The sequence below is a fragment of the Pogonomyrmex barbatus genome, unplaced genomic scaffold (genome assembly GCF_055798465.1).
Source record: "Pogonomyrmex barbatus isolate J1 unplaced genomic scaffold, ASM5579846v1 scaffold13, whole genome shotgun sequence".
NCBI classification, from domain to species: Eukaryota; Metazoa; Arthropoda; class Insecta; order Hymenoptera; family Formicidae; genus Pogonomyrmex; species Pogonomyrmex barbatus.
This window is the reverse complement of record NW_028297109.1, coordinates 589,200-611,373: the sequence shown is the minus strand read 5'-3', so window position 1 is coordinate 611,373 and position 22,174 is coordinate 589,200. Positions and strand designations below refer to the sequence as shown.

The following is a 22,174-nucleotide window of genomic DNA, read 5'->3' as shown; positions in this document are numbered from 1 at the left end:
TCGGATAAAAGGGGCTCGCTTTTCACGGAAAGCACCTGTCCCGTTCCCGGTATCTCGAACACAGCATCGTGCGAAGAGAAGCCTTTCCGAATCCTAGCAAGTCAATCGTGAAGTACTGGGGAGCACCCCAGCACGGGTACGTCTGACCACGGTTGACCATCTCCGAATACCTTACGAGAATGCATCGAGAAGCACCTCGATACAATCGCTCGTTACATTTGTCAAAACACTCCCTGACCGACAAAACACCGGTGCATCCCGGTGGCGTCGAGCACTCTCGACTCTGAGCACCAAGGTACTCTCTGGTCTCGTCGGATTACCCTCCATCTGAGTCGACTTCCTGTCAAAATTAGCTGTTCGCGAAAACAGCCGCGGAATTTATCACGCGCGCACCGCGTGATCCTAAGCTGATCGCGCCGGCGACACACCGACCGCACGTCACCCGCCCCTCGCGTCCCGCGATATACACCGCGACCGTCAGGAATTAATAATATCGTAAAATAGTTATACATATTTATTATAACCTCTGTCGCAATAAAAGAATTATTTGTTATTCCAATCTTTGTTGCTCTCATTTCCTCACCTGGTTATCGACTACGAAGTTATCTACGCGCGGAAGTAGGACTGTTTGAATGGAAATGTAAAGACGTATTACTATTTTTATTTAAAAAATAAAAAATTATGAGATCGTACATCGCATTTAAAAATATAAAAAATTTCGCGGTAGTTTACAACTTGAATTACAAATTATTTAAATATAAAATAGAAATGTATTTCAAGAAATGTAATTAAGAAATAATGATAAAAATTACAACTCTTTTTACATAAGTATTTTGAAAATTTAAAAAAATTTATGTAAAGTCATCGCGATGCAAAGATTAGTTGTTCTATATAAAATTTAAATTTTTATTAACAATACAAACAAAAAGAGTAATAGTACAAATTAAATAAAGTTTTTCTTTACAAAACAATTACTTTCTGCATCGCAAGCTCACCCGGCTCTATCATGATATTATGAGCAAAAGTGCGCACTGAAGAGGCAGATCCTGCAGAACGCCTTGTCCCTCTCCGCGATAGCTCCTGATGAGATGACCTACCGAGTGATGAAGTCGCCTGAGTACACCGCTGTGACCGCCGATGAGGTCATCCATATCATTCAGTGCGTGCCAGTGACCTGTAAGCTGAGGCACACAGAGACATGCCACAATGAGCTCCCGATTACATACAAGAACACTACGTATTTCTTGTTGCCCCGCACTGGGATATTTACTCGTAAGGGTACGCATAAGAGCTGCAACAAACTATTGCCTAGCATGTACAAATTGAATGATGTCTGGTACAGGCTAACCATTAAGCCATTAGAGACTCTCACCTCCAATTATACAGCCGCTCTCCACACCCAAGTGGAAGTATGTAAGTCCGGACGCGTTTGCGACGAGCGGGATCTACTCCACCGACGATCTCGACCGCCTAAGGGACCATATTATGTTCCCGGTTGAGAAACCGTCCATGTTAAATACAATAGCGCGGGGAGCGCTGGGGCAAGACATCCCGGGAGATAACATCTCGCTAGTCAATCAACTCGATGAGGAAACCCTCGATAAAATTGCAGAGAGCGCTGGAAAGCGAATCTGGAACAGGTTCATAACCTTCGGCTCCGCCAGCGCTGGAGTCCTAGCGATATTTGTAATAGCCAGAGTAATCAAGCTGGTTATAGACACCATCATCCACGGATATGCGCTGCACAGCATATACGGTTGGAGTATCTATTTGTTGAGAGCCGTTTGGTCCTCAATTACCAACCTGTTGTTGCACATGGGCAGGCCGATAACTCAACACAACGCACACAGTACCGAGCGCCTCATGCCGCCTCGACGAGAAGCTGGTGACGAACCTCCGCAAGCCACCGCACCAGGAAAGGACGACAAGGATGAGCACACACGTTCCTACAGTGAGCTGTGGAAGTACTTACGCGAGGACATAGTATAGAGACAAATAAGTGCGATAACTATTTACCAGCGCTAGCATATAAGACGAATAAACATAAGTAAAACAATTGTAGCTCAAAACTTTCGCAACCTAACCTCTAGTAGACCAGGAGAAACGCAGGGCACCTGGCCCTGCATTTCTTCTTAGGGGGGGAGGTGTAATGTCCGGAGAGCCGCCATATACTTTTTTCCTACCGCGCATGTAATATTGTTTTAACGTGGTTCACCGCCGGGCCGACGATCGAGAACGGCCATTGGCTCTCCTGCCGTTCCGCCTAATATAGCGCGCCCCGCCATATTTATTTCTCTTAGATGTAGTATATACTATAATCATCCTCCTCAATAATCATAGATATTTAGCAAATATGCACTCTACTACCTTCCCTTACTTAATTATAATACAATAATACTTAGTAAAAGTATACGAAATATTTTATAACAATGTTTAAATATATATATACATATCTAGATCATAACAATAAATACTCCTTAAATATATTTAAATACAATATCAATATTAATAATAAGCTCATGTTAACGATAGCGATACTGGCGATCAATTAATTATAAGATAATATTACTATAACAAAACTCTCAACACTGTTACATCATTACTCCTGGTCAGCCGCGTTCTGATTGGCTGACCAATGCACGCCACAGATACATATATTTAGCCTAGCTACATAACCTGCGCCACGCCAGCGCCACGTGCGTTGGCGTAGCCACGCCATCCGCCATCTTGCGCCACAGCGCCGCCGCAGCCGAGCGCTGCAATGCCCGCCGAAACACCGACACTTCAGTGCGCGCCGCGGAACCGTCAACACGTGCCACACTCGTGCGCGTCGTCAAGCGTCTTATTTCCACTTCTAGTATACAGTTCAACTTCTAACACGTAATTCGACTTCTAGCGTATAGTTCCATTTCTAATTCTAAATAAGTAGTCTCAATTGTTCATTTTTGTTATTGAATGATATCTCGTGAGTGTAATCTTGAATCGAATGTCTAAATAAATTAGTATTATAATTGAACTTCCACGTATCCATTCTTTCGCGCGTCACCTCATCGGCTAGTGAAAGTGTTCGCGAGGTAGTGAGGTTTCACGCGTTATTAAACAATTCTCAAATTTGATTTATCGTCCATTATAGCAAGAACGCCGAAGTCCTTCCGGAGCAGGTGTTGTGCGTTTATCCGCACTTACCACGACGGAGGCTCGAAATTCTTGTCCGCGATAGATTCGTTCCCACGCGAAGCCGAAATGCAACGCGAATTGGCTCGCCGCTGAATGATAACCCTATGAAAACCTTCGTTTACCTTCGTTTACCTTCGTTAATAATTGAACAATCGAAGCCTCACACGAATACCGAAAGGCAGGAAGAATCGCGCTGGTCGGAAGACCTCGATTCGACACTTGGAGTACGACCTCCACGTGACATCCATCTTCAACCATAATGAAACCATCGGTGAGACTACCCGCTTCGACAAGCGAACTCCAGTTCCAGCCTCGAATCTCTCTCGAGGAGTATCTGCGCAGAGCATCTTAAGCCACGGTAGGTGAATTGATTCAACAAACGAAATATAAGCCTCCCGCGCGTGGAAATCCTCGCGTCATCTCGTTGATTTAAATGTAAGGGCCTCGCCGCGTGTATCGCAATTATCTCATTAAACAATATATGAAAAATTATGCGCCACGAGTATATTTCGGAAACGACGCTTATATCGTAGAAGAATTTCGTTGCATCAGCATAAACGTGACCGTCTATCACACAAAAAATAAAAAAAGCGACTCGGCCGGAAGGGTTTTACGACCGACTCTTTGTTTTTTGGATACAGTTTTTGCTCCGTGCGTCGGTTTCACTCGAGGAATGCACGTTCCAGTGTTCGTTTCTAACTTCTTTGAGAATTGAACATTGAAATATCCGGAATATTATTTAGCATCATGTGCGAACGCACTTCACATTTGCTAGAATTTTTGATTAATAATCGTGATGTGCCTCCTTCGAGCTAATTTAGCACGCGGCTCACGCACCCATCCAGCCGCCGCCTTCCGTTATCGTGTCAATTCAGTGCGTTGCATCACCGCTTTCGGTTACCGCCGCGTAGATGACTCAATCGATAGGTGTTTACCCAACAGCGCGGAAATTTTCTGCTTTCGTTGCAAAGAATTAATACCTGAGGGCACGCTTACATACCGTCTCGCTCTATCTCATTCCTTCAAATTCGGGTACACCGAACCCGTGGACTTCTGCGAGTGTTGTTACGCCCCCCCTCTCTCCATCATCCGCGAGATAGAACGTTGCGACGAATGTACCGAAATATATATAGCCGCCCTACAAGTCTTTAAGGAAGAGGGGGAAATAATCGAGAACGCTGAGGGACGATACTACGTCGACGAATCAAACTCCGCACCCGACGTGATTATTTCGCGACGACTGTTAAACTTTTCTCTTTCATTATTCCAACGCGAAGAATAAAAACCAGTTGAGAATATCCAACTCTCCACCTCGATCTAATCGATTCGTTGCTGGCGATTTATCGCTCGATCGCTGGTAGTGTTGCCAACCGGCAGACGTGTCCCCCTTGTCCGGTGCTACGCGGCGTACCGTTCCCGCGGACTGTCGCCGCCTGTGACGTAACACTCTGCACTGAGCTCCTTTGTTTTCGGCGGCTTGAAGTGCGGCGGCGCTCTGGTGGGAGCGACGGCGCTTGCGTGGGAGGCACTGATGGTAGGACTCCGGTGATCGTGGGGGATACCAGCGGCTCCCGTGGTAGGAATCTTCTTCATTTAGGGACGCATCACGTCTTTTTATTTTTAAATATATTCTTATATATACGCTGAAATAAATGGAATTGAACGTAATAATTAAAATTTTATATATTGAAATGTTGTTTTGAGAATTTCTTAAAATATGTCTACGCGCTTGACGTGACAAGAGATTTGGACAGCACATAGGAAATCCTGCAACTTAACTCATTACACATACCTATCTAAATCATACCATTTAGAAGATATTCAAATAATTATAAACTTGCTTACACTTATCTCAAAAACCCAGATCAATTCAGAAAGCAAATCTCTATGTATAAATCGGTTCAATTTCTAGAAACCTTCATCTTAAGCTTATATTTATTATTGCTTCTCTTTTATCATTAACACTAATCCTATGGCTATGATAAAAATCCTGGATATTAATATGCATGGAAACTATTCTAATAATTTAACCAATCGCAGAGCCATTCTGTACCTGAAGGTATTTAATAAATAATGTATTACAATAAATAATGTATTATAAATGTAAAAAGATGATATTGATATATTTTAGATATACTAACTATACGATATAATCATTATTATTACAAATATTGTAAAGTATATCTAAAACGACATTGTAAAGACTAATATGTAAAAGCTTTAAATTGAGTAAACGGTATGTTTGTTAACTATAAAAAAAAAGGAATTATTATAACAAAGTATAACTCTTTAAAAGCAAAAGTAGGTCGACTGAATGTTCCCAAATATGACTCATGGTCAGTCTGCAAGTGAAAGTGGACCAGCGTTAAATGTCAAGGCCGCCATAATATTCTAATGCTGTGAGTCATCGCTGACTCACAATGAATGTAGGCAAGCTAACCGATAGAAAACTATGTCAAGAACAACTAGAAATCTTAAACATGTGAGTCATAGATAACTCACAAGTGAAAGTAGGCTAATAGTAGGCAAACTGTGCCAAGACCGTTTGGTCTTTAACAGGCTTTATTCAGACAGGCTTTATAGAATCACCACATCAGAATTTAGGTCACCCTATTTCTTGGATATTTTTGGAAACATATAAAAACCCCAAGTAACGACTTTCCGCATTTGTTCGGGGATAGCTAAACATTTATTTGGGGGTTAAGCATTTTTGATCACCTTAGCGCCTGAGCAATTCGCCATTTTACGAACAATATAATTCTTAATCGCGTATCGCATTCCATAAATGGATTAGTACATATAACATTTGCAATAGTAAATAAATCCCGATTGGAATATAACAAGTGTGACATTTATTCCTTATTCCCGAAATTCAAATTCTTTCTTGAAAATAAAAGTCACTTCGACATTCCTGTTACCCATTTCCTTCGCAATACCTAATCCTGAAGTTTTACCCTCTTAACCGCACGGAAAAAGAACTCTACAAACAACATGTGAGTGTAGCGGTCGAGGATCTGCTGATTTCGGCTCCGTCCGATCTACCAGGGTCTCCCAGGACGTCACAATAGTCGATTAAGATCAAGATTAGTGAAGAATGAGCCTGGATATTTTTCTGAAAGGTTGACTTGCTTTTAATTTATTAGTTGAATAAAAAAAAATGAAAAAAAATAATGATTGATAAATGCTGGTCCACACTAAATGAGAATTTACAAAAATAGTACCGGATAAATGGGCCTCTGAATGAAAAAATGGAAAAGAATGGCTGTGCGCCCCAGAAGAGTCTGATTCTTATAGAGGAGGGATGTTGGTTCTGGGAATCTGAGGTAGGAAAGGATAAGACAGGATCCGAGCTAGACAGGATGTTTAGATTAGATATCGTGTCTCAGTCCGTTGTATGCTTATACTTGATACAGACTTGCAACAGATCCAACCTGAGGATTTATAATATTTAATATTCTTTTTTCATTAAATAAAAAACTCGTTCTAATATATAAGAATAGTTGGAGCAGTTACAATTCTCTTTCTCTTGCTTCGTGTCTGTTTATCTTATTAATAAAAGGTCGAAACTAATATTCTTATATAAGAGAAAAAAAATATTATTAATAACGCTTTTGAGGAAAGAAAAGAATCGTAGAGTCCACTGGACGTAACACCCCCCACCTTAGACAAATGTTGGGGTACACGATGTTAAATAAATAATATTTTAAAGTCAAGACGTCCATACATATAAAAGAAAGGAGAATTACTTGCTGCAGCAGTAAGAAACAGCTTTTCTAAGATAAAATTTTATTATTAACTTTCCTACTTCTTCTGTTTGTTTATATATTTCGTCCTAAATAATTGTCTCTAGTTAAACAAAAAGGGTAGTTATTCTTCCCTTTTTACAGAAATAAAAAAACGTATCAAGTATAGAACATGGAAGTGGAAGAATAATTATCTTATTAATTATTTTTGTATACATATAAAGTTGTTTTTTTTAATTAATATTACGTATCGTTTTCTATTATTAGTTTGCTATGATTTTAACAATAGCATTATTACTAGAATATTCAATATTTATATTGAACATATACATTCTTTCCTTACTATATAGGAAGTTTATTCTAGAGGGACTGAAATGAGATAATATGATTTTTTTCTCTTTGACAGTCGTTATCAAGTATGAAGTATCAGGCATTAGGTTTTAAGCAGTTGATATACTTAGCTTATCCACATGATGTGATATACCCCATCCTTGCTTTAAAATGTCCTTGTCGGCATGTGAATACGTTTTGATGCATTCTCAATATTCATCAGCTGGTTTCATTGAAATTAGTGTTTTGCTACAATTGTATCATATCTCCGCATACTGATTTTATATGGACCAGATTATGCGGCACTATCAGCTTGTATCGATTTTTTAGTTCAGTTGGTATGTTTAAATAACAGGAGTAGCACATCTTAGTGTTATCAATAAATCGCGTTCCCCTGTACGAGTAATGCATCGAAACTTTGTCAGGAAATGATAGGTGTGGACTGGATCTGTTACTGCTGTATTTGCTCGGGTCTAGATGAAAGAATTATAACCTGGCATTTGGTACTGTAATTTATAACAAAATTCTTTTATCAAATAATAATAATAACAGAACTAATAAAAAGAAAGATGGTTTAGTAAACTATATTAGGCTTGTTACTTATCTATAAGTATCTCTAAATAGTATTATTTTTATTATGAAAGTATTAATGATAATACAGTAATTTAAAATAAAATGATAATGAAAGCAATTTAAGGGTAAGAATAAAATTATGACTATTAAAATGATTAAGTTAAATTTTCTTATCATTTGTTTATAGATAGATACTTTATATTAGTGGTTAATAAATAAAAAAACAGATAAGGCATTTGCTAGAAAAGTACAACAAGAACAAAGTCAGGCTCTTTCTACTATATTGTTATTGGCTCTTATTAAATTATGGTTAGTCTTAATCCTATTGTTAATCCTATTATTAATATTATTATAATTATACCGGAGGAGGTACGCTATTCAATATTTGCTTGGTATGATCTAACTCGATGACTATCTCCTTCACGTCCTTCCATCGATCTTCGCATTCATTTCTTATTTCTAATTTTATGAGCGCGGTTTCATTGCTACTGAGAATTGTTATCCATCCTCTACGTCTTTTAATTAAGAATTTCAATTGTTCTTTGGCGCGTCGCGGCCATGCCTTTTGCTGGATTAGGTCCAGTGTAGGCAAGCCCACAAGGAACGGCTTACCATTCAAATTTTTGAAATTTATCCTCGGTGATAAATTTTGACGAAGGATCGTACGACAGTGCGTCCCCAATCTCTTAGAGCGATCAAAGCAGTGTCGTCTTCTCTGATTTTAGTTATTAATCCTTGTTACCATTTTTCTCCTTGAATGACAACACATTCAATATGATTTGTCGATAGCATAACGCGCGTCCTTGACATTTCATTTGGCGATTTTGTTCTAGCATTTCTTCAAAATCCTTTTTATTATTGTGTAACTGCATCCAGAATTTTGTTGGCAAGTCCACTTTTACAATCTCTATCTTTAACGTACTACATGGAAGCAGCCAAGTGTTTATACATGGAATTCCCATTTTCTTCTATAACAGAATTGTTACATCCGAAGTTCTGGAGGAAAGATAATATCTTCCGTCAGGAGGAGGAGAACCCGGATGGACGTACGGAACCTTTTCTGTTCTCACAGATCGACGTCATGAGGTCAATCCGCGAGCCGAACGCGCGTTAAGGGAACAGGAATCAGATCAGCGTCGGTGACGTTATAACCCTTACCTGCGCCAGCGTTATCGGTGATCCGTTTTTTGGACAGAGAACCGAATCTCTTTTACCAGAGATGGATCTCGTGCGATCCTCAGGGAGCCGTGAACGGTTCGGGATCAAGTTTTGGGTAAATAAATTGAGGCGAAATTCGAGTTAACTGATTTAATAATAATAAAGACAAAAGAAATACAATATGTTAATTCGCAAATTTATTGTGTACATTTGAGTGTAGAAAATTGATTACAAAAAAATTTTATATATAAATTTCGAAACGAAAAAAATCTGGTATTTATATATCCAATTGTTCCAATTGGGACAAAAAATTGGTGATCGCGAACATGTCGATGGGATCGGGTTGCGGGTGTGGCGAGGGATCAGGGTGAGCGCTGCGGAAAGCCTTGACTCGAACGAAGTAGGGAAGAGGGTCACGGGAAATGTACTGTTACGTCACGGGCGGCGACGATCCGAGGGAACGGTACGCCGCGTAGCACTGGACAAGGGGGACACGTCTGCCGGTTGGCAACGCTGCCAGCGATCGAGCGGTAAATCGCCAGCAACGAATCGATTGGATCGAGGTGGGGAGTTGAATATTCTCAACTGGTTTTTATTCTTCGCGTTGGAATAATGAAAGAGAAAAGTTTAACAGTCGCCGCGAAATAATCACGTCGGGTACGGAGTTTGATTCGTCGACGTAGTATCGTTCTCAGCGTTCTCGATTATTTCCGCCTCTTCCTCAAGGACTTGTAGGGCAGCTATATATATTTCGGTACATTCGCCGCAATATTCTATCCAGCGGATGATGGAGAGAGGGGCGTAACAACATTCACAGAAGTCCACGGGTTCGGTGTACCCGAATTTGAGGGAATGAGATAAAGCGAGACGGTATGTAAGCCCTCAGGTATTAATTCTTTGCAACGATAGCAGAGAATTTCCGCGCTGTTGGGTAAACACCTAGCGGCTGAGTCATCTACGCGGCGGTAACCAAAAACGGTGATGCAACGCACTGAATTAATGCGATAACGGAAGGCGGCGGCTGGATGGGTGCGTGAGCCGCGTGCTAAATTAGCTCGAAGGAGGCACATCACGATTATTAATCAAAAATTCTAGCAAATGTGAAGTGCGTTCGCACATGATGCTAAATAATATTCCGGATATTTCAATGTTCAATTCTCAAAGAAGTTAGAAACGAACACTGGAACGTGCATTCCTCGAGTGAAACCGACGCACGGAGCAAAAACTGTACCCCAAAAAAAAAACAAAGGGTCGGTCGTAAAATCCTTCCGGCCGAGTCGCTTTTCTTATTTTTTGTGTGATAGACGGTCACGTTTACGCTGACGCAACGAAATTCTTCTACGATATAAGCGTCGTTCCGAAATATACACGTGGCGCGTAATTTTTCATATATTGTTTAATGAGATAATTGCGATACACGCGGCGAGGCCCTTACATTTAAATCAACGAGATGACGCGAGGATTCCTACGCGCGGGAGGCTTATATTTCGTTTGTTGAATCAATTCACCTACTGTGGCTTAAGATACTCTGCGCAGATACTCCTCGAGGGAGATTCGAGGCTGGAACTGGAGTTCGCTTGTCGAAGCGGCAGGCGTTGACGGGGCCGGTCGTCCACTCCAGAGTCTGTCGTGCACCAGGAGCTCGTACTCTCCGTCGAACCTAGTAGTCTCGCCGATGGCCTCGTTATGGTCGAAGATGGATGCCACGTGGAGGTCGTATTCCAAGTGTCGAATCGAGGTCTTCCGACCAGCGCGATTCTTCCTGCCTTTCGGCATTCGAGGCTTCGATTGTTCAATTGTTAAACGGAGGTTTTCAAAGGGTTATCGTTCAGCGGCGAGCCAATTCGCGTTGCGTTTCGGCTTCGCGTGGGAACGATTGAATCTATCGCGGACAAGAATTTCGAACCTCCGTGGTAAGTGCGGATGAACGCACAACACCTGCTCCGGAAGGACCTCGGCGTTCTTGCTATAATGGACGATAAATCAAATTTGAGAATTGTTTAATAACGCGTGAAACCTCACTACCTCGCGAACACTTTCACTAACCGATGCGGTGACGCGCGAAAGAATGGACACGTGGAAGTTCAATTATAATACTAATTTATTTAGACATTCGATTCAAGATTACACTCACGAGATATCATTCAATAACACAAAAATGAACAATTGAGACTACTTATTTAGAAATGGAACTATACGCTAGAAGTCGAATTACGTATTAGAAGTTGAACTGTATACTAGAAGTGGAAATAAGACGCTTGACGACGAGAGTGGCACGTGTTGACGGTTCCGCGGCGCGCACTGAAGTGTCAGTGTTTCGGCGGGCACTGCAGCGCTCGACTGCGGCGGCGCTGTGGGGCAAGATGGCGGATGGCGTGGATATGCCAACGTACGCGGCGCTGGCGTGGCGCGGGTTATGTAGCTAGGCTAGATATACGTATCTATAGCGTGCATTGGTCAGCCAATCAGAACGCGGCTGACCGGGAGTAATGCGCTGAAACAGTGTTGAGAGTTTGTTATAGTAATATTATCTTATAATTAATTGATCGCCGGTATCGCTATCGTTAACATGAGCTTATTATTAATATTGATATTGTATTTAAATATATTTAAGGACTGTTTATTATTATGATCTAGATATGTACACACACACACACACACACACACATATATATATATATATATATATATATATATATATATATTTAAACCTTGTTATAAGATATTTCGTATACTTTTATTAAGTATTATGTTTATTTTTAATTAGTAAGGAAAGGTAGTAGAGTGCATATTTGCTAAATATCTATGATTATTGAGGAGGATGATTATAATATACTACACCTAAGAGAAATAAATATAGCGGGGCGCCATATTAGGCGGAACGGTAGGAGAGCCAATGGCCATTCTCGGTCGTCGGCCCGGTGGTGAGCCACGTTAAGACGATATTACATGCGCGGTAGAAAAAAAATATATGGCGGCTCTTCGGACGTTACAATACATAGGGATGGTATCGGTAATTTGGTGTCTTGAGATTTGATCCCAAAACTGGCTGTCGGGTTTGAATTTTCTTTTAATGAAAAAGGCCAGGAGGTGAATGGGTAGGAAAGCGGGGAAATTGACGGACGAGATCGAAAAATTTCTCCACGTCGAATTTCTCTGGAGTACATTGTTTTTCAAAATCTGCCGCGGAGCGGAGGGCGGTAGCGTACTGTTGTAATGTTAGCTAGTCTCGGTTCTACGTCTATTAACTGCTCCGCGAGTTGTTCGGCGTGTCTGGTTTCGTGACGAATCCGCTTATTTTAACTTCTCCCGACGGTGTCGCAATGCCCGTTTCGTTGGATTGTTCGGGATGACTTTCGTTTGGTTCACTATGTAAATAAGAGTTACATGAGAGAGAGTGTGAGGTGAGAGTGGTAAAAAAAAAGAAATTGAAGAATCGTGATAAGGCAGCTTCACCGAATCAATCGGCGGCTTGCCAGGTTGGAATGTTGTGGAATCGGCGGAGGCAGCTTCACCAAGTTAATCGGCGACTTGCCAATTTGGAATGTTGGAGTGTTTTAATGAAACAAATATGTAGAGATCGCGAACCAAACAGCCACTCTACCGCGGGAAAAAGTGATAAAGATGGACTTACTTTTGTTGTAGCGGCCGCTGGTGATGGACGAGAAGGGTGGTGGTTAGGCTGGATCATGGATCGAACCACACGAAAAATGTAAAAATCGCGCACAGATTCTAACTGAAAAAGATTTTTCGACAACCTTGGATGTTCCCGTCCGTGAAGGCGTGGAGTGATAAGAAGCGAGAAGAGAGCGATCCGCTCCAAGTTGCGGTTTTTAAAGGGTTCCGAAGGGGTGGGAATATCTGAGGGCGTGATGGATTTCCGCGTTGGCTTGTCGAATGATAGTTTAGAAAAATTGTGAGTATAGAGGAAGGTGGGGAGCGGTGTTCTGTGAATTGTGATTGTTTTTATATTTCCAGATTTCCTAGTGTCACGTCAAGCGCGTAGACGTACTTTAAGAAATTCTCAAAACAACATTTCAATATATAAAATTTTAATTATTACGTTCAATTCCATTTATTTCAGCGTATACATAAGAATATATTTAAAAATAAAAAGATGTAATGCGTCCCTGGATGAAGAACATTCTTACCACGGGAGCCGCTGGTATCCCCCACACGACCACCAGGGCCCTACTACCATCAGTGCCTCCCACGCAAGCGCCGCCGCTCCCACCAGAGCGCCGCCGCACTTCGCCGAAAACAAAGGAGCTCAGTGCAGAGGCTCCTTCGGTCAGTTCACATCGAGACTCCAGTTGGAAAGGTTCCTGGCTCGTGAACATATCCTCTCTTAGGATTGGATGCGAGTACTTTAATTTCAATTCAATTCTCGGCACGTTAGCGTATTAAACCGAGATCTTTTCCAATTCTAAGAATCATTGTTCAATTCTATTTATAAGACTAGTGCGATTAAGTCATTAATATTGTAATTTGTTCATTATACTATTATCAATTCATTTTTAATCTCAATTATACGGAGTGAAAATCGAACCGTGAGTGATTATTAACGAATCCCACCTATCCTATCCTAGCGAAATGAATAAAACGAGTTCGCGAGGATAAAGAGATCTTTCAAATCACATTAAATAAACTAAAGAATCTGAATGAAAACATATTAGTTCGTTGTATCGATCCTCTGGATTGACGCTGTTACGTGTTTGACATGCCGGCGCTTCGACGAGAAACTACGACGATCTATCTACTCTAAATTCCAAATTCAAATTATATTTTAATTATCAAGGTTTCATGTACTCGTGCATGCACTAAACGTGCGGCGCTCCTGAGAGTCGCCCGCGAAGCACAACACCTTGTCGGAATCGTGGATAGTGCGAAAATAAACGCAAATTAATACGGAATATTGTGTTCTCATGATGCATTGAGTTGGGGCGCTCACTACAGAATCGCCCGTGAGACATAACATGTCGCAGATAATGCTATCGCTTGCGTCACCAAGCGCATTCCTCTGTGCAAGAGCACAGCTTAAAGTCACGAAATAAAAGGTTATAATGAATTATTACAGTAAGATCTCTTTGCGATGCCACTGAAACGTCGTCACCGTTCAGGTCGGAAGCAATCGTTGAAAAAACTCTTTAACAAATTAAACAATCGACTTCCTCGACATTTGCAAAATCTGCTTGGTGTCGCGTCAAGTTATGATAAAAACTACGAACAATTATTCTCGGGAAGCTTTTGGTCACCGAGGTCCTCTCCAACGTGGAAACTGATCCCCTTCCATACTCCGAGATTGCCACCACTGCGGATGCTCGCCACTGATCCACGGAAGAAGAGATACATGGAAATCAGGAGTGATATTCTCTACAACTACTCCTAAAAGTAGGACAGATATTATTGCTGCATGCACTCGAATAGAAAAACCGCAAATGTGCAGGGAACAACTCGAGAGACCGCGAAAATCGAAAACTTCCCCTGCCGCAATTTACACGCATCATGTAAGTCTTTGTCATTGCATTACTGAGTTTGGTTACGGACCGTTTCCCGGCCCGTTGGGTCGACTATTGTTATATTGCCGTTTTCGGCATTCCTCAATCTCGTGGCCGCGGTTTTTGCAGTATTGGCACCATTTGTCATTCCGCGGCGGTGCTGAGTCACGTGGCCCTTCTCCATTTCTTGGCCCGGGCGTGTTCCGGTTCTCATAACGGTATGTTGATCGCGTTTCTTCGCGGCCATTTGGGGCGCAGTGATTAATTCCGCTCTCGACCCCTGTATTCGTCAAAGCGCGGGGGGAGCGTCGTCTTCCCGGCGGTGACGTCGGTCTGTAATGCGAGTTGCGCCCTGCGTTTGGCTCGGGTGAGCGTCGGGGGGCGTCGAGCGGTCGTCGCGGCGACGGTTGTCCTAGCCGCGCGGGCAGACCGTAGCATTGCCGTTCAATTTCATCGCGTTTCGCGATTATTTTGGCAGCTGCGAATGCTTCGAAGAGCGCGTGGTAGTGCTCTGGCCGCAGCTGCAGACGATACGGCGTGGGTAACCCCTCGCAGAAACACTGCGCTGTAATCTCGTCTATTTCTGGGTAATAGCGGGGTTTAAGGTACCGCGAGCGCGTCGTTCCCCGTCTCTTATCGCGGACCTAATCTCTTTGACGCGGTCTATATAAGCCAGGATATGCTCGTTCGGTCGAAGGTGCACGGCGGTTAGTTCTCCCCGATACTGGGCTACCCTCTTGATCGACTCGAAGGCACTATTGAGCAGGTCAGAGAGTTGAGTCCGTATCGCAAGGTTCGTCGGCGACCGCGGAATGAGCATGCCCTCGTAATTTAGTCATTAATAGTCGCGTGAGGGGCTTTTCGTAATGCGGGGGCAATATATTGCGGGCTTGCCTACACGCCCCGAGAAACTTCGACAATGAAATATTGTACCCATCGAAAATGGCACTGTCACGTCGAAATAAGTACATTAACTAACAATTTTGTTTCCTATGATAAAGATATTACCCTTTTCAATTTTACGATGATAAATCTATAGCATGAAACAAGGAACCGACGTGGTACGTCCCTGGGCTACCGCGAGCCCCACCATGATGATCCTCTAATCTCTCACGCGAGCGCCGCATCCCCACCGCCAGCGCCTCCCATACCTAACACGTGCACCCCACCATAGCGCCGCCGCAGCCTCGAACCGCCGAATCGAAGCACTTCAGTGCACGGCCGACTGTGAGCAGTTCATCTCGCGAATCCGACTGGAGAGGACCTCCAGTCCGTGAACTCCCTCTTCTAATTTCTAGTATTAAGAAAATTCCATTCCAATTCTAGTATTAAGAAGTAACTTGAATCCAATCTCAAATCAATTCCAATTCTATCGTAGTGCTAGTGAATCTAACGTCACTCATTTTAAATTCAAGCTCTTATAAATCTAATTTTAAACGTGTTTTACAATTTAATCAATCTTTGTATCAATTAATTTTGTATTTGAATATCTTACAATATATAAGTGAAAAGTGATCGGTGTGTGTCGAACAATTAATAAATTCTAATCCTCTATCCATCCTAGCGAAACAAACGATCGACAGAATTTGCGAGGTAGAGTGACCACGCGTAAATTAACCAAATAATAAGCAACCCGGAAAGCCGTGCTTTCTCTCTTGGCTAGCAAGTTGTGCATCCACCCGCACTATTCCCCAAGAGAGGTATCACTTCTCACGCATTTTAATTCGTCAAATTATAAGATATTTGACAACCTGTCCCGCCTCTTGGCTAGCAAGTTGTGCGTCCACCCGCACTATTCCCCACAGAGGGCTACAGGTTCTCATCGTGATAGAAAGCTTAATCTTTTCTTCGTAATTTGTAAGGGAAGCAACATTCCCTTCATGGTCACTCTCGATGCCGAATAAACGCAAAAACCGCGCCGGACGTCAGCGTGCGATTCGTCGAACTCTATATGAAATTAAATCCGCGCTCACCGGTGATTTGAGTGAATTGCTCGGGTGCAAAGAAATCTACCAACCAGAATACGAAGGACATTTCAAGAATAGCCTGTGAGCTCCAAGTCCCCCGAATCCAGCAACGTCGCCTCCAGACGCCCCGCATGCTAGTGTGCATCCCGAGACCCGCCAGGCTGACAACGAAAATTAAAAGCCCGAATCCAGGAACCGGGCCAACGAAAGGTAGATGAATTCCAATTTCTATCTGTGAATTGCGTTATGTGCAGAGGACAATCGGAAGGCTCACGTCAAAGGAAAACACATTCGGCCGCAATTCGGTCTTTAATCATCAAATAAGTATCTCTCGGTGTGTAATCGAAGTCGGGTATGGTCTTGTTGGCATAGCTACTGTTACGTCGCAGGCGAGACGTGCTACGCGTGAGGGCAAGTCCGCTCGCGCTGGGCTGCGTGTTGGTTTTTACAACTAATTTGACTTGATTATTGATGTGAATTGCGAGCGTATATATCATGTAAAAAGATCAATAGTCTCCTAGAGAAAATAATATCATGCAGTCCTATCTCTGCATCTATGTCAATAACGGTAGGATTTGGCAGTGCATAAACAGAAGTATTTTCTTCGCGTAAGTATTCTAAGAATGCCACAAATGCTTCGGAGCAGGGATCGCAGTCGGTTACCTCACGCCAGTGGGCTAATTTAGTACCGCAAAAATTGCAGAGCCTTTTGTTATGTCACGGGCGGCGACGGTCCGCGGGAGTGGTACGCCGCGTAGCACCGGACAAGGCGGACACGTCTGCCGGTTGGCAACACTGCCAGCGATCGAGCGGTAAATCACCAGCAACGAATCGATTGGATCGAGGTGGAGAGTTGGATATTCTCAACTGGTTTTTATTCTTCGCGTTGGAATAATGAAAGAGAAAAGTTTAACAGCCGCGAAATAATCACGTATGGAGTTTGATTCGTCGACGTAGTATCGTCCCTCAGCGTTCTCGATTATTTCTCCCTCTTCCTCAAGAACTTGTAGGGCGGCTATATATATTTCGATACATTCATCGCAATGTTCTATCTCGCGGATGATAGAGAGAGAGGCGTAACAACATTCGCAGAAGTCCACGGGTTCGATGTACCCGAATTTGAAAGAATGAGATAAAGCAAGACGGTATGTAAGCGTGCCCTCAGGTATTAATTCTTTGCAACGATAGCAGAGAATTTCCGCGCTGTTGGGTAAACATCTAGCGGCTGAGTCATCTACGCGACGGTAACCGAAAGTGGTGATGCAACGCACTGAATTGACGCGATAACGGAAAGCGACGGCTGGATGGATGCGTGAGTCGCGTGCTAAATTAGCTCGAGGGAGGCACATCACGATTATTAATCAAAGATTCTAGCAAATGTGAAGTGCGTCCGCACATGATGCTAAATAATATTTCGGATATTTCAGTGTATTCTCAAAGAAGTTAGAGCACTGGAACGTACATTCCTCGAGTGAAATCGCTACACTTAGGTAAAACTGTACTAAAAAAAAAGGGATCGGTCATAAAACCCTTCCGTCTTCCCTATCCTTGTGCGATAACGGTCATGTTTGCTTACGCAACGAATTCCTTTGTTGAGAAGAAGCGTTGCAGTGGAATATGCACGTGGCATGCAATTTTAATATATCGTTTAATGGAATTATCGCGGGTATGCGCGGCGGGCCTTCTTACACATGAGTCAGCGGAAATTGCATTTAGTTTATCAAATCAGTTGACCTACCGTGACTTAAGATGATCGACGTAGATATTCCTCGAGTGAGATCCGAGGTCGGAATTGGAGATCACACGTCGAGGAGGCGGGTGCTGGCGGGGCTGGCCGTCCACTCCAGAGTTTATCATGCACTAGGAGTTCGTACTCTCCATTAAATTCTGCTTCCCTGCCAATTATCTCGTTGTAATCATAGATGGTTGGCACGTGAAGGTCGTACTCGAGATGCCGGATGAAGGTCTTGCGATCGCCACGATTCTTCCTGCCTTTCGGCATGCGTGTGAGGCTTCGAATTATTCAAATGTAGACGGAGATAAAACAATGGTTATCATTCGGCAGCAAGCCAATACGCGTTGCGTTTTGACTTCGCGTAGGAACGATGGTATTTATCGCGACCAAGAATTTCGAGTCTCCGTCGTGGTAAGTGCGGATGGACGCACAACACCTGCTCTAGGAGACGCTCGGCGTTTTTGTTTTAATCAACGCTATGTAATTTAGGAATTTATTTATTTATCTCGAAGCCTCACGAACCTCGCGAACACTTCCAATCACTAATACGCGTGATTTAAGGCACGGAAATAAAATAAACACGTGGTAGGCTATATTTAATATTAATATATTCAAAAATAAGTCAAATTACATTCGCGGGTTAATCGGTTCACAAATACACTGAGATGCTAATTATAAAATCGACTTAATTAGGAATTATAGCTAGAAATTGAATTAAAACTAGGAGTTGAATTACAAAATCGGAGATCTTGAGACTGAGACTTGCACGAATTAGATGCTTGTAGCTTGACGGCGCGAACACAAGTGTCGGAATCTCGGCGAGCGCTGCGGCGGCGACACTGTGACGCAAGATGGCGGATGGCGTGGGTACGCCATCGCACGTGGCGGCGGTAGTGGTGCTGCATTGGATGGGCGTTTCTATGCCATACGTCGGTCGCCCAATTAGGGCCCGAGCGGCAGGGGACTATGCGCAGTCGACAGAAATGCGGATGCTCTATATCTAATTTGATTAATAGTATTATTATAGATATTAACGCGTTTAAGATATAATTGCTTATAAAAATGTTAGTATATTTTATGTTAATATATATATATAGATACAGTTACATAACAGTAAAATGTTGCGCAATGATATTGGTTGCTGTACATTGTTATTAATTTTAATTTGTAATTGATAATTGTGACGGTGCTTGTTTGATGGTAAAATAGTATGAATTGTTTATATATATATTTATCTAGCAGAGGACGATATTTATTACTAGTTCGCTTAACGCTATGGTGTTGACAATTATTCGGGTGGTCTGGCGGGCCTAATTAAGTTTAAAAATTTATTTATCCGGTGACTTACATTTAACGCATGGGCTATAGCGTGTATAACGTTAGGATGCTTCTACATCATACGGCATACATATTTGGACGGCGGGAGAGCCGGCTATTACCGTTCGGTATTGATGCAATGGTCTAATACGGTGGCGCTTCTGCGCAGATAAGTAAGAGAGAAGAAGAAAGAAAGGAAAAAAAAAGAAAATATACCTGACGGCTCTCCTGACGTCACACCTCTCCCCCTCGGAAAGAAAATGTCGGGCGTATTGCACGACATTTTCCTACTTAGCGCTATTAGGGTAAAGGAAAAATTACTTCGACTTATATATATTTATTCACTACATTTTCGTAATAGTCTTTAAACAACGTCCTCGCGTAGGTATTTTCGTAACTCACTGTACGAGCGCACGTGGTCGTTCGTTTCGTCTCCCTTTGGTGCAGTAGCTACCAATGGCTCGTCCATGGTTTCTTGTTGTGGCGGCATGAGGCGTTCAGCGCTGGGCGAGTCGGGCTGACTCATCGGCTTCCCCATATGCAGCAATAGGTTAGTGATCGATGACCAAACGGCTCCCAGCAAATGGATGCTCCAGCCATAAATTCTATGCAATGCATATCCATGAATAATCGTGTCGATAACCAGTTTTATTATTCTGGCTATCACGAATATCGCCAGGACTCCCGCGCTAGTGGACCCAAAGGTTACGAAGCCGTTCCAGAGACGCTTCCCTACGCTCTCGGCAATTTTGTCGAGAGCTTCCTCGTCGAGCAGATTCGCTATCGAGATGTTTCCCCCTGGGATGCCTTGCCCCAATGCTCCTCGTGCTATAGTATTCAGCATTGAGGGTTTCTCGACCGGGAACATGATGTGATCTCTCAGGCGATCCAAGTCGTCAGCGGAATAGATTCCGCTCGTGGCGAGTGCGTCCGGGCTCACGTATTTCCAACTTGGTTTTGAGAGCGGTTGTATGATAGGGGGCGGAAGTGATTCCAGCTGTTTGGTAGTTAGTCTATACCAGGCGCCGTGCAGCTTGTACATGTTCGGTAGCAGCTCGTTGCAATCCTTGTGGGTGTCTGTCTTGGTGAGTATCCTTGTACGTGGCAACAGAAAGTATGTTGTATTCTTGTATGTCACTGGGAGTTCGTTATAACAACTTTCCGTATGCCTTAATTTGCAATTCACTGGGACATACTGGATAATATGGATGACTTCTCCAGCAGTCACAGCGGTATAACCTGGGGATTTCATAATTCGATAGGTCATCTCATCCGGCGCTATCGCTGATAATGACAGAGCGTTTTGCAGTATTTGCTGCTCCAGTGCGCACTTCTGTTCCATGATATCATGATAAAGTCGGGTAAGTTGGTGCTTCACATGTTTTTCCACGTATACAAATTTTGAATTAACATAGGCGAATGTGTCCAAATTGTTCACGGAGATTCGTGATTTCGCCCGGAATGTTTTTTCTCTCTGTGTTTCTAGGATAATAAATTTTGGGTGTTCCGTGCGATATAACTGGTATCTACATTATTTAAATATTAAATTCAAATTTAAATATAAATTCGGTATTAAATTCGAAGGATTTCGCCAGTGCAAACGTCGTGTCTTTCGTTGTCACTGTGTATACTACCGGAATCGTGTTGTTCGTCTTGGGTGACAGTTTGATTGCCATGTCTTCGTATAAAATATCATACTGGTCGAAGTGGCAACTATCCACGATCGGTGTTGTCCAAAAGGTCTCTGTTCCGTCGTAGTCAATACAGTTGCCGTATTGCGCTTGGCAGCGCGTCCCGGTCGGCAGGTTAATCATATCTGCTGATCATTTGTACGTGATATCGAAAGATCGCAGAACGATTTTCAGGGCGGCTTGCACTATCACGCCTTCCCAAGTCCCGAAACCGTCCGAGTACTGGGTCCCGGTGCAGCTGCCATCGGTATGCGCGACGCCCGCCATACCGGTGGTGGCGCTCCTGTGATTAGTGGCGTTGACTCTGAGGCGGTCTATAACAGCGGTCCCGACATTAAGTGTCCCCGTGTTATGAATTCTTTGACAGTTTTCCTTGCCGATTTTTTTTACGTATTGTTTACGTCCGTCGGAGACTATTGATACGTGAGAATACATCCCGTAATAATAAATTGTGCGGTCGATCTCCACTCTGCAGTGCACGGCTGTGATACTTTCATATTCGGAAGTCTGCATTAGCTGGACATATGTTTCTGTGCTTTCCGGCTCTAGATTCTCGACATCGCATGTACCAATGTCTAATAATGATAATGTGGTGATGTTCAGCCTGCTGCCCCCGCAGTCGTAGCCCATGAGACCGAGGCATGTTGCTGGCAGTAGTATTAGGTGGATTATTCGGTGTAGCTCCATGACGATCCTGTAAAGGTTGATGGTTGACTACGTCGTCGGCCTTTTTCCTTCTCCGGTCGATGCGGCGACGGTGGGGATTGGCGCGTGGCGGGGCTCCGACCCCCCACCTTCTTCAGCTTATCCGTATGCACGGTACGTAACTTACCTATCCCTATCTCTAGCTTTACATTGTTATTATCGAGTATTTCTACGATGGTGTAAGGCCCTGTATATTGCGGGCTTATCTTTGCGTGGTTCCTTAAGTAAGTATGCGCGGTCGCCTTCGCTGAATGTGCATGCATTTGCGTTTCGATCGTAA

The 22,174-nt window shown here is 43.0% G+C and overlaps 1 protein-coding gene and 1 long non-coding RNA gene across 2 annotated transcripts in view; both read right to left on the bottom strand.

Annotated features, from left to right (window-relative positions):
• Positions 1-3,322: 3,322 nt before the first annotated feature.
• The window catches only part of LOC148937506 (uncharacterized), a 35,360-nt gene continuing 16,508 nt past the window's right edge, over positions 3,323-22,174 (bottom strand). The window contains exon 3 of the long non-coding RNA XR_016138236.1: positions 3,323-3,408. This is a non-coding gene — a long non-coding RNA (uncharacterized LOC148937506). The remainder of the gene's footprint in view (positions 3,409-22,174) is intronic.
• LOC148937507 (uncharacterized) lies at positions 18,793-20,853 on the bottom strand. Its single transcript, XM_089072169.1, has one exon. It carries the CDS (start codon positions 20,838-20,840, stop codon positions 19,863-19,865), a length of 978 nt encoding a protein of 325 aa, XP_088928295.1. The 5' UTR covers positions 20,841-20,853; the 3' UTR covers positions 18,793-19,862.